Consider the following 12,349-nt stretch of genomic DNA (forward strand, 5'->3'; position numbering starts at 1 on the left):
AATAGATTTTTATGTTTCCTCTTTCATGACTTCTGCCTGTTGACCCAAGTTGGCCTGCATTTCTTTGATTTTTGCACTTCCTCTTTATTGACTTCTCTTGACCCATATTCTTCTGAATTTCTTTAAGTGATTTTTGTGTTTCCTTTGTCAAGTCTTTTATCTTATTGATGTTCTCCTCTATTTTTTAAAGAGATTAATTTATGTTCTTCTTGTAGTCCTCTAATAGCATCATGAGATGCGACTTTAAATCCAAATCTTGTTTTTCTAGACTTGCTATTGTCAGAAAATTGGGTTCAGATGTTGCCATATTGCCTTGATTTCTGTTAGCAACATTTCTACATTTGCCTTTTGCCATCTGGTTATCTCTGGTGTTAGTTGGTCCTGTTGTCACTGGCTGGTCTTTGAACCTCCTGTGAGCCTGTAAGCTATTTGTGCACCATTGGATGACTCAGTTTCCTCTGGCACAGATTGCTGATGGGCTGTCCTACTCTTGGGTGCCATTGGACTTCTGGTGTCCCTTGCCCCAAGCAATGTTATACTCAGGTTGTTTCTGTGTACCTGGTGCTGCCTGCCTGGTTCGTTCAGGATCTAAGATGGTGGAGGCTGTGGGGACCCCTCCAAGTGCTCGTCATCCTGCAGGGCGAATGCCTCATGACAGGGCTGGAACACAGTATACCCAAAGAGCTGCCTAGGCCTTGGTGCAGGCAGAAACCTGACAGGCTGTGTTCCAAGAGATGTTTAACGTGGGATATCTCTGCATACCTGGTGTTGCCTGTCTGGTCTGTCCGGGACCGAAGATTGTGGAGCAGCATCTATTTCTTTAGGTTAGGGAAGTTTTCTTCTATAATCTTGTTGAAGATATATACTGGCCCTTTAAGTTGGGAGTCTTAGCTCTCTTCTATACCTATTATCCTTTGGTTTGGTCTTCTCATTGTGTCCTGAATTTCTTGGATGTTTTGGGTTAGGAGCTTTTTGAACTTGCATTTTCTTTGACTGTTGTGTCAATGCTTTCTATGGTATCTTCTGCACCTGCGATTCTCTCTTCTATCTCTTATATTCTGTTGGTGATGCTTGCATCTATGACTCCTGATCTCTTACCTAAGTTTTCTATCTCCAGGGTTGTCTCCCTTTGTGATTTCTTTATTGTTTCTATTTCCATTTTTAGATCCTGGATGGTTTGTTCAATTCCTTCATCTGTTTGGTTGTGTTTTCCTGTAATTCTTTAAGGAATTTTTGGGTTTCCTCTTTAAGCACTTCTAGCTGTTTACCTGTATTCTCCTGTATTTCTTTTAGGGAGTTATTTATGTCATTCTTGCAGTCCTCTATCATCATCATGAGATGTGATTTTAAATACACTATTGCTTTTCTGGTGTGTAGGGGTATCCAGGACTTGCTGTGGTGGGAGAACTGGGTACTGGTGATGTCTTGGTTTCTATTGCTTAGGTTCTTGTGCTTGCTTCTTGCAATCTGGCTATCTCTAGTGTTGGTCTTGTTGTCTCTGACTGGAGCTTGCCCCTCTTGTGAGCCTGTTATCTTAGGTGTCTGAGCACTCCTTCAATACGAGCTTTGTCCTGAAGGTAATAGGGTGCAGAAAGCTGTGATCTTAGGTGTGTCAGCACTCCTGGGAGTCCAGTTCTCTCTGGGCAGGATTTGGGTGTGGAGAGCTTTGTCACAGGGTTAGCTCTGGGGTGCTGATGGAGACTGGAAGGATCCTGTCCCTGGGTGCTACATGGTTCCTAGGCTCTGTGAGTTCCTGGCAGGGCCCACTTTGGCCAGTTATTGGAATAACAGTGGTGGTTTCACCTGTGAACTTAGGAGTGACAGCACGCCTGAGAGACCAGCTCTCTCCAGGCCTTGAAGTTATAATAGAGATCCTAGTATGGTTACATTGGAAACAGCTCCTTGTTGGTCTTTTGGGGTTCATGAACACTTCCGGGAACAACAAGCTTAGGGAGTAAAGTGAAGGAATCCTTGTTGTACTGTGTACAATGATATATTAGTTATTATGTGCATGAATGTACAGAAAAAGAAAAGAAAAAGAAGCAATCTCATTGAGACTATTAGTACTAGCTCCTGGATGGGAAGTAGAGAAGATGTGAGAATTACGGAGACAAAGAAAAAAAATGAGGGATGGAATTTGTGGGAATTTGGTCAGCGGTATACTAAAAAAAGAAAGTAATGGTACCCAGATATCATAAGCCAGGTTAGCCTCTGGTCATTGGGAGTGTTAACAGTAAGAGGGCCAGCATAGAAAAAGAGACAGAAAGGAAATCAGCAGGGAAAAACAAGTGAGAGCAAAATAGTTAAGGTATGATCAATAGGGGTGAGTCTTGATCTGCTACAATGACCCCCTGTAGTATGTAGACAATACATACCTGTCTTTATGAGGAAGAGAGCAGGGCAAAGGCATAAAATAATGAAATCACTTCCAGATAATTGCTATAGTGAATACAGAAAAGTGTGGAAATTTAAGAATATGTGATCATTTGAATGCTAATTTGTCTCTTGGTCTATTGTTTAGTCTCTGTGGTCCTGTGTTGGGCTCTAGCCCTATTTTTCTTTTACGGATGCCCAGCATTCCCTGTATGTAGAGTTTTCTTGACTATGCTCTGTAAGCTATGGATAGCCAAAGAAACTCTCTTACTGCAATTTCTATATTTCCACAGGGTTGTCAAGAATGGGTTTGTGTGTTGCTCAAACCACAGTTTGTGTTTAGCTCAGACAGTGCTGCCTTTCTCCTTTGGGGTGTTGATGCTGTCCTGGAAAAAGTCTCTGGGAAGCCCATCTATAAATTTCCTTCTGGAACAGCGGTCAAAACTTTTCTGCTAGCAGTTGCCTCCAGTCACCAGCTGTAGCAATGTTTGCTTTGGTAGCTCTTGCAGCAGGAAGTCTAATTGGATGATAGAGGAAGTCCATGGATCTCATGGCAGAAGAAGTTTATTGGCTTCTTGATCAAGTTAATTTGGACAGTGAAGAAGCAGCTGCAGGAGTTATGAGATAGTCTTTTTAAAATGTAAAATGTTTTTAATCTTTTAAGAATTTCATGCAATGATTTGATAGTATATACCACTCCTACTCCTCTATCTTTCTACTTACCCAACTTTATTATCCTTCCTTCCTCCTTCCCTTCCTTCCCCTTCCTTCCTTCCTTCCTTCCTTCCTTCCTTCCTTCCTTCCTTCCTTCCTTCCTTCCTTCCTTCCTTCCTTCCTTCCTTCCCTCCTTCATTGTTTCCTAACTTAACTCATAAAGTGAATTGCATAAACTTCTTCAGTGTGGGTCCTGACCTGGAGCGTGGTCAGTATAATAAAAGTCAAATTATCCCTGTTTGCAGATGATAAATTATATGTAAGAAATCCTAAGAATTCCATCAGAAAATTTCTAGAAACAATCATTTCAGCAAAATATCAGGATACAAAATCAACTTATAACAATCAGGAGTTTTCCATACATCATCACCAAACACACTGAGAAAGAGATTATGGACACGTCCCCACCTTCTATATTTTAAATAACCCTTCTTTGAAAATCAATGTTATTTCATAATGCTTTGTCAGGACTTTTGGATTTTGTTGTTATTGCTGTTGGTTTGATTTTTAAACTTATATGACCTTTATGTATAATTATGGTCTCTGGTTTTGTATTTTTATGGGATTTGACTCTGTGTCGGTGTCTTTGTATATTTCTTGAGTTTTTCTTTGTCTCTTTTTCTTCTGTTTCTTTTCTTTTCTTTTGTCTTATACTGGTTTGTTTGGTTTTACTTTATCTGATTTTATTTTATTAACATTTTAGATGCCTGTTTTTAATTTAATGGGGGTGGTGGATGTGAGTTCAGGTGGGTGGAGAAATTGGGGAGGGCCTAGGAGGAACAAAAATCATAATCAGAATATGTCATATGATAACTTTACTTTCAGTTTTAAAAATGTCTTAAATTTTTAATGTTCTAGATTTAATAAAGTTTATTTATTATTTTAACATATATTCTGATATCCTAAAAAAAAGAAAGAAAGAAATTGACCCAAAGCATAGCAGTAGGAGATGTTCCAGCCCTACTGTCTACAGATGCAGAAACATTGGAGAGAAATAATTAATAACCCTTAAAAGGGCAACTTTCCACTCTGCCTGTACTCACTTCAGCTCTGCACTTTTGAATTCTGTTTCTCCAGAACTTCCTTAAATCAGGTTGTTGATGAATCTCACCTAGGAGCTTTTGGCCATGAACAACAATCAGGTCTCTTCTCTTAACTATCAGTTCACTTAACAGTAGAACAATGTCTTTACCATTGTTAGAACTTTTCCATGATTCTTGCATACATTCATTTTAAAAATTCTAATAACCTACACCCATGTCCAAATATCATTGTCAAACTCACTTTTTCTCATTGGTTCTCTTGTCCTCTTACAAGTCATTTATTTGTGAAATATTTTATATATCTTCCCTTTGTTAGAAGAAGTGAGGACTGTCATTCTTCCAGTTCTTACAAGTTGATGAGACCAAATTGTCCCATGTCACCTGCCAAGAAACGATCTACCGAGAAGTATTTGGTAGGCTTCACTTCCCTCATGACCTAATTTTCAACCTTTGGAAAAGAACTCATGATGTCACTGTGTCTTATCTTCCCTGTACAATCTTTTTAGGCCACAGCATCACTCACAGATAAATTGGAGACTTAGCTGGAAGGCTGTGATTGAGGAAAGAAAAGTGAACAAAGTAGCCAAAGTCTCTGAATCAAATATCTCTTTTTGTGAGGTAAGTCAATGGGGCACACAGTGAGCGGGGATCCTTGTGTGAGGACTTCTCCAGGTTAAGGTCCTTCCTAAAAAAAAGTGGAATCTCTCTCTCTCTGTCTCTCTGTCTCTGTCTCTGTCTCTGTCTCTCTCTCTCTCTGGGTGTATTTGTCTCCCACACACCAACAGTTTCCTTTCCTAGTATTTTCCAATTTTATTGATTGATTGAGATAACTTATTTATTACATATCTATCTATCTATCTATCTATCTATCTATCTATCTATCTATCTATCTAACTCTGAGTGGTCTCCCATGATTACATTTTATGACCTTGTTGAAAAATATTTTAGAAATAGATAAGAGGGAATGTCATTCCTTAATTAGGGTCCTGGGTGGATAGAAATGTTTCTTAGAATCAAAAGACTGTCCAACTGAGCCCTGGTTATTTTTATTTGCTGTCCCAGGTACCCTGTTTATCTTCATAAAAGGTTCTTGTTTATCTTTCATAAAATGCTCATCTTCTCAAGAGTTCAAGTTATATACATTACCTTATCATTTCTTCTTTGTTCTGGTGAGTATATTTTTCAGTCCAAATGAGAACTTTAAACATATTCTAAAATATTTAGGGAGGGAAAACTGAAAAATAAAAAATGAGTGAATGAGTTTGTCCTATTGGGGCTGTGATCCTTAAAGTGGTCATGTTACAAATGCCTCTTTAAAATTACAACAGTGGCTTGCTTTTGCTTTTGCTTTTTTTTTTTTTTTTTTTTTTTTTTTTTTTTTTTTTTTGAGCAACTGAGTAATAGGTTTCTTTCTCCCTGTTTGCTTTATGAATATGAACTAGTCCACATTAGAGAAGTTTAAAAAGGGTGGTGGATTAGAATGGGCAGTGGAGACATTTCAGTCCTTGCTCATCTCTAACTCCAGATTACTAATTAAATCCTATTCTTGTTAAATACAAAGCTGAGGAATGAATAATGTCTTTAAACATGCCCTGTAAGTCAAGGGCTACTTTAGTAAATGATTTATATTCCTTCAAGTTCAAGATGGCTATGCATTTCAAAATGTGGTGTTTATGAAACCTTACCTGGAATCTTGAAATTGCAGCTGATGAGCTTTTTCCAACTTAAGTGAATACATGAAAGATATTTGAACTCTGAGGCCAGAATATTTCACCTAAAATCTTATTTAAAGTGACTATATCCAAGAACTATTAACAAATGCAGTATTATAATACTTATATAGGAGAGTAGTATATGATACTACTTTTTACAGTTACATATATTTGAAAATTAGAATTGTCTAGATTTGTGTGCATTTTTATTTACTTTTTTACTATTGCAACATAATTATCATTTATTCCTAAAGCAGCAGGCAATTTACATGTAGATACTTCTCACCGAAGACAATGTGGTCAAGGTTGTCTTTATATGTTTTATATGTTCATATTTGCTTTGTTTTCAGAAAGTTATGTTATAAGAAGAGCATTTTACAAGCATATAGTAAGTTATTATTATTTATATGGAAATTAAAAATGTTTTCTTTTTTATAAACTGAGCAACTTTTTTTCTACATTCTTTGTTTACATTCTAAATGCTTTCCCCTTTCCCAGTTACCCACTCCTCATAAGTCTCATAAGCCCTCTTCCCTCTGCCCATTCTCCAATCAACCCCCTCCCATTTCTCTGTCCTGGTAATCCCCTACATTGCTGCATCAAGCCTTTCCAGGACCACGGCCCTCTCCTTCCTTCTTCTTGGGAATGATTTGATATGTGAGTTGTATCTTGGGTATTCAGAGCTTCTGGGCTAATATCCACTTGTCAGTGACTGCATTCCATGTGTGTTCTTTTGTGATTTGGTTATCTCATTTAGGATGATATTTTCCAGTTCCAACCATTTGCTTAAGGATTTCATAACTTCATTGTTTTTAATTGCTAAGTTAATATGAGCAACTTAATGTAAAGTTTACCCCAAAATGAACTTCTTCAAAGTTAAAAATAGTATATTTTATTACAATAAGTCCAAAATATCAATCCTAAGTGCAAGACAACTTATTATTGATACAAGATGCAAAATTCAATATTTTAATCCCAAATTCCAGCCATTGGCACTCAGATGTGTAATTCAGTATCTCTACAGAACAGTAGGGACAGCACAATGGTCAATTTACCATTAAAATGATGGCTTTCATATACTCATACAATAGATGCTACATAAATTTGAAAATAAGCAAATTATCCCTTTAAATATGAATATATCTGTATATCTGTAATATATATGTGTTACAATGATATGTAAAAGTGAACCACATTGTATAACATATATGGTATTAATATTTTTGTGTAAATTACAAAAGTATCTAAAGTTGAAAATACGTGTTTATGAATATACACATAAATGAAATGTATTGACATGCATACACAGTAAATATGTGCATTGGATTGCATAGTAATTAAAGAGGAATTTTAGAAAAATAATAAAAAATTCAATTTAGTGGTGGGGATGAAGGGAATGTTGTCTGGTGGGGGAGTTTGCTGATGTTTTAATGTGAGCTAGCGCTTTTCAAAATCATATTATGCCAACTGCATAGTAGAAACCTTACAAACTAAAAACATGATAATTGTTTTCACATGGTTTACTGTGTTCTATGTACTTTACATTTATTTGTATATTATATTCAACCCTTGTATGGCATTGCATATTAAGGATGAAGAACATTTCATTCATTAACCCATTGTCTCATACATTTATGTTTTCTTTGTTTTTTTCAGGTAATGTGTAGAGCATATAGCCCTCGAGGATATTGTACCAGAGAGTATTTTCCAGTCTGTGCAACCAATGGCCGTACTTATTTCAACAAATGCACTTTCTGTTTAGCGTACAGGTAAGAATACAGTACTAAATGCACGTTCTTTCTAAGTAATGATGACTTAGTAACAAAATCTTAAATTTGTGTTATTGATATTCCATGCTCATAATAGACAGAAAACGTGTCCCTACCAAATCAATGTAAAAGACAAAGAAACATGTGTATTCCTCTTTAATACTGTGATTTCTGAAAGTGGCTTTTGCATTTGGAACCTAAGACTATGATTGTCTGAACAGGTACAAACACACAGATCAGTTACCTTAATTTTACTTATTAGAAACTATCAATTGTAGATGTACACAACATGAGATAATCCCAAAGCCTTGATGCTCAGTAGTTCTTGATAGAGGCTGTAATCTAGCATGCCAGAAAGGGGGCCCCTGGTAGGCTTGTCTTACCATTCTAAACTCCATGAAAGATTCTAGACCACAGGATGCTCTAAGATACCCCCATTCAATACCCTGTCCTTTCTGCTCCTAAGGACTCTGTGATTGGATAGCTATGCTTCTCCAAGACCTAATAACCATCCCCAATTCTTTTCTCTTGGAATCTGGAAAAGGTCCAAGACTATGGAAGGCAAAGCCAAGAAAGTAGAATGGGTCCCTCCAGCCTCAGCTGGAAGGGTGCAGATGCCAGGAGCAGGGAGGAGTCAATTGCTTAAAGAAGAAGAAATTACTGTCCGCCATTCAGTCTTTCCCCAATCAAAATTACAAAGCACACTTCCCAAAGAGTTTGATGTATTTTTTTCAACAATTTCTTTACATTTTTTATCTCCTTTATTTTTTTTTTTTCTCTACAGAGAAAATGGTGGTTCATTTACTATGTCACATTTCGGCACATGCCGAGATATGGATTGAGCTCCGTAAAGGTCTTACCATGATCATGGTTTTGCACTGAAGTCTTCAGTGAATTGGAAATTTTATCATCAGATCTTTGTAGCCCAAGAAGATTGAGTGAACCTCTGTGTAGGATACACAACAGAAGGCTGGACTGTTGCTGTTCTTTTCACTTCTAAGATCCTGGAATTTCTAGGTTTTAACTCAATTACTTAATGACATCTAAACATCTGGCATTAAGTTTACATTTGGTAAATTGAGAACTTAAAGCCATCAATGCTTAATAAAAACTTAAATTACACTCTTACCAAGATAATCTTTAGAGGGAATGGAAAGATGGCTAGTGAAGCTTGCTGATCTTGGAGAGAGCTCACTTGGTTACCAGTGTCCATGTCAGGTGGCTTATAAGCTGCAGCCCAAGGTGGATGCCATATCATCTTCTGGCCTCTGTATATATTTGGGTAGATATGTTATGCTTGCATGCACACACACACAAATATAAAATTCATTTAAGAACAATGTCCTTTGTTTCTAAGAGATAACATAAACACATACTTTTGACAAATATATATGATAATCATTGAAGTAAAGTGCTCATTTTTTATTTAAGAACAACTTTCTCTGGAAATAACTCTTCTCTTCCTAAGCTGAACTTTTTTTGGCTTGACCTTGCAACCAAGTTAACTATATTCATCAAGACAATTTAATCTTAAGCCATATTCCTTCTCTCTACAATGTGACCTTTCCATGCCCCAGACTCAGAATGAGAATTAATACTAGTAAAAGAGATTGAAGTAAAGGAACCCATATTTTCCTCAGCTGATATCACCAGAAAGAGGCAGAATATACAGAAAATTACTACGAGTGAATTCAAAAGGCCTTGTGAGTATTTGCTTATTCAATACATTAGGCACTGTGAAAAGGTAAACTCAAACTCTTGTGCATGGTGCAGCATCTTTTGGGCATATGTCCAAGAACAGTATAGCATGGTCTACAAGTGTACTCCCTGATGCAGCGAATATTAGACATGAAGTACAGAGTACTCATGATACACCTCACAGACCCACAGAAATTAAACATGAAGGAAGGCCTTGGTGAAGATGCTTGAATCTCACTTAGAAGGTGGTGGTGGTGGGGAACAAAATAGTCATAGGAGACAGAATGAGGGAGAGAAGTGGGTGGGAGAGTAGAGGTCAAGGGAAATGGAGAGGCAGGATCAGGTGTGCAAAGAGACAGGTGAGAAACCCAAAAGGCCTGGAGAATGAATGGAAATCAGCAACTGCTAAAGTGCAAGGGTGTGTTGGGGGAAACCTTAGGAAGTCCCATGGAGTCTCCCAGGAGTCAATTCCGGTGACCTTAGTCAAGGTGCATAACAATGGGGATTTGTCACCTCTTACAGCTTGCCAGCCAGGACTCCCCGGTGGAGGGATAAGAACATCAACCCACCAACAAAACTTTCCACCCCAAATTTTACTGTCTAAAAGAAATGCAGGAACAAAGATGGAACAGAGACCAAAGAAATGGCCAACCAATAACCTGTCCAACTTGAATCCCTTCCTATGGGCCAACACTAATCCCTGATATTATTAATGATACTCTGCTATGCTTGCAGACAGGAGCCTAGCATAGCTATCCTCTGAGCGGCTCTACACAGTAGCTGACTGAGACAGAAACAGATACCCACAGCCAAATATTGGACAGAAGTTGGGGATTCTTTTTTTTGTTGTTGTTTCGTTTTTTTTCTTATTCGATTTATTTTTTATTTACATTTCGAATGGTTTCCCCTTTTCTAGCCCCCCACTCCCCGAAAGTCCCATAAGCCCCCTTCTCTCCCCCTGTCCTCCCACCCACCCCTTCCCACTTTCCCATTCTGGTTTTGCCCTATACTGCTTCACTGAGTCTTTCCAGAACCAGGGGCCACTCCTCCGTTCTTCTTGTACCTCATTTGATGTGTGGATTATATTTTGGGTATTCCAGTTTTCTAGGTTAATATCCACTTATTAGTGAGTGCATATCATGATTTATCTTTTGAGTCTGAGTTACCTCACTTAGTATGATGTTCTCTAGCTCCATCCATTTGCCTAAGAATTTCATGAATTCATTGTTTCTAATGGCTGAATAGTACTCCATTGTGTAGATATACCACATTTTTTGCATCCACTCTTCTGTTGAGGGATACCTGGGTTCTTTCCAGCATCTGGCTATTATAAATAGGGCTGCTATGAACATAGTGGAGCATGTATCCTTATTACATGCTGGGGAATCTTTTGGGTATATGCCCAGGAGTGGTATAGCAGGATTTGTTCTTAGTAAATAAACTTAAGTATATAATATAGCTATTAGCACAATTGCTTGTAGGCCATTTACATCATTCAAGCATCTCTTTTTAAATTTTTATTTTATATATCATAATTCATCTCATTCATTCATCCCAACCAAAGCCATCCCCCCTTCTCTCAGCCCTTCCTCCTCCCCAGATCTACTGTTCTTCTGTTTCCCTTAAAAAATAGCAACCCTCCTAGGCATATAAACCAAACTCAGCATAAGAAGATACAATAAGAGTAGGCACACCCTCCAATCAAGTCTGGATGAGGACACCCAGTAGGAGGAAAAAGAACCCACATTCAGGCAAAAGAGTCAGAGATACCTTCACTCCCATTGCCAAGAGTCCAATAAAAAACCCAAGGTACACAGATATGGAGAGCCTGGTGCAGACAGACCCATGCAGACCCTGTGATTGTAGCTTCAGTTTCTGTGAGCCTCTATGAGCCCTGCTTAGTGGATTCTGTGGACTCCATTCTTCTGGGGGCCTTGAACCTCTGACTTCTACAATCCTTACTCTCTATTTTCTTCAGAGTTCTCAAAGCTTCACAAATGTTTGGCTATGGGTCTCGTATCTACTCCCATCGGCAGTTGGAGTAAACCTCCCTGGTGATGATTTGGTGTAGGCTCCAATCTACGAGTGTAGTAGAATATCATTAAGAATCATTTCGTTGACTTATTTTTCTTTTGGGCAGCTTACTTGGTTCTATCCTAGATATCTGAGATAGTCAGCTTCTGGATCTTTGCCATCTACACAGTGTCACTGATGGGATCCCTTTCTTGGTATGGGCCTCAGGTTAGACCAGTCTTTGGTTGGCTACTCGCACAAGCTCTGAGCCACTATTTCCCTAGTATATTTTGCAGGCAGGCAGGGCATGTTATGGTTCATAGATTTTGTGGTTTCATTGTTGTCCTAGTCCCACCAATGGGAGCCTAATATGGTTACAGAAGATATCTGGTTCCTCCATTATTAGGAATCCTAATAATCCTAGCTAGATTTCCATATTGCCCCCAAATAGCTACCTATTTCAATTCTCTCTCTGTCTCTGTCTCTGTCTGTCTCTCTGTGTCTCTGTCTCTGTGTCTCTGTCTCCCTCTGTCTGTCTCTCTGTGTCTCTCTGTCTGTCTGTCTGTCTCTGTCTCTTTTTCTGTCTGTCTCTCTGTGTCTCTGTCCCTCTCTTTGTCTTTCCCTGTCTCTCTTTCTGTCTGTCTCTCTATGTTTCTGTCTCTCTGTGTCTCTTTCTCTCTGTCTGTGTCTTTGTCTCTCTCTTTCTGTCTGTCTCTGCCTCTCTCTTTCTGTCTCTTTGTGTCCCCGTCTCTCTGTGTCTCTGTCTCTCTGTATGTCTGTCTCTCTCTGTCTCTCTCTTTCTGTCTCTCTCTCTCTCTCCACCCCCAACTTGACCCCTCTGCTTTCCACTCCACCTTCCCCCTGTCAACTCACTAAATGCGTTTTATTTCTCCTTCCCAGGGAGATCTTACATTTGTTTCTGGTCACGCCTTTCCAGCTCTTGCTGTAGGCTCTATGTTCTTTCTCCACTTAACTGCCCTTTTTGATGTTTTGTATAAATAGAATTAAGCAGAATGGTTTTTTGCTA

The 12,349-nt window shown here is 38.5% G+C and overlaps 1 protein-coding gene across 1 annotated transcript; it reads left to right on the forward strand.

Moving 5' to 3' along the window:
* Positions 1–5,238: 5,238 nt before the first annotated feature.
* LOC127663652 (ovomucoid-like) lies at positions 5,239–8,453 on the forward strand. Its single transcript, XM_052155301.1, has 4 exons — positions 5,239–5,299; positions 6,193–6,230; positions 7,499–7,611; positions 8,396–8,453. Exons 1-4 carry the CDS (start codon positions 5,239–5,241, stop codon positions 8,451–8,453), a joined length of 270 nt encoding a protein of 89 aa, XP_052011261.1.
* The last annotated feature ends 3,896 nt before the right edge of the window (positions 8,454–12,349 follow it).

This window comes from Apodemus sylvaticus, chromosome 13 (genome assembly GCF_947179515.1).
Source record: "Apodemus sylvaticus chromosome 13, mApoSyl1.1, whole genome shotgun sequence".
NCBI classification, from domain to species: Eukaryota; Metazoa; Chordata; class Mammalia; order Rodentia; family Muridae; genus Apodemus; species Apodemus sylvaticus.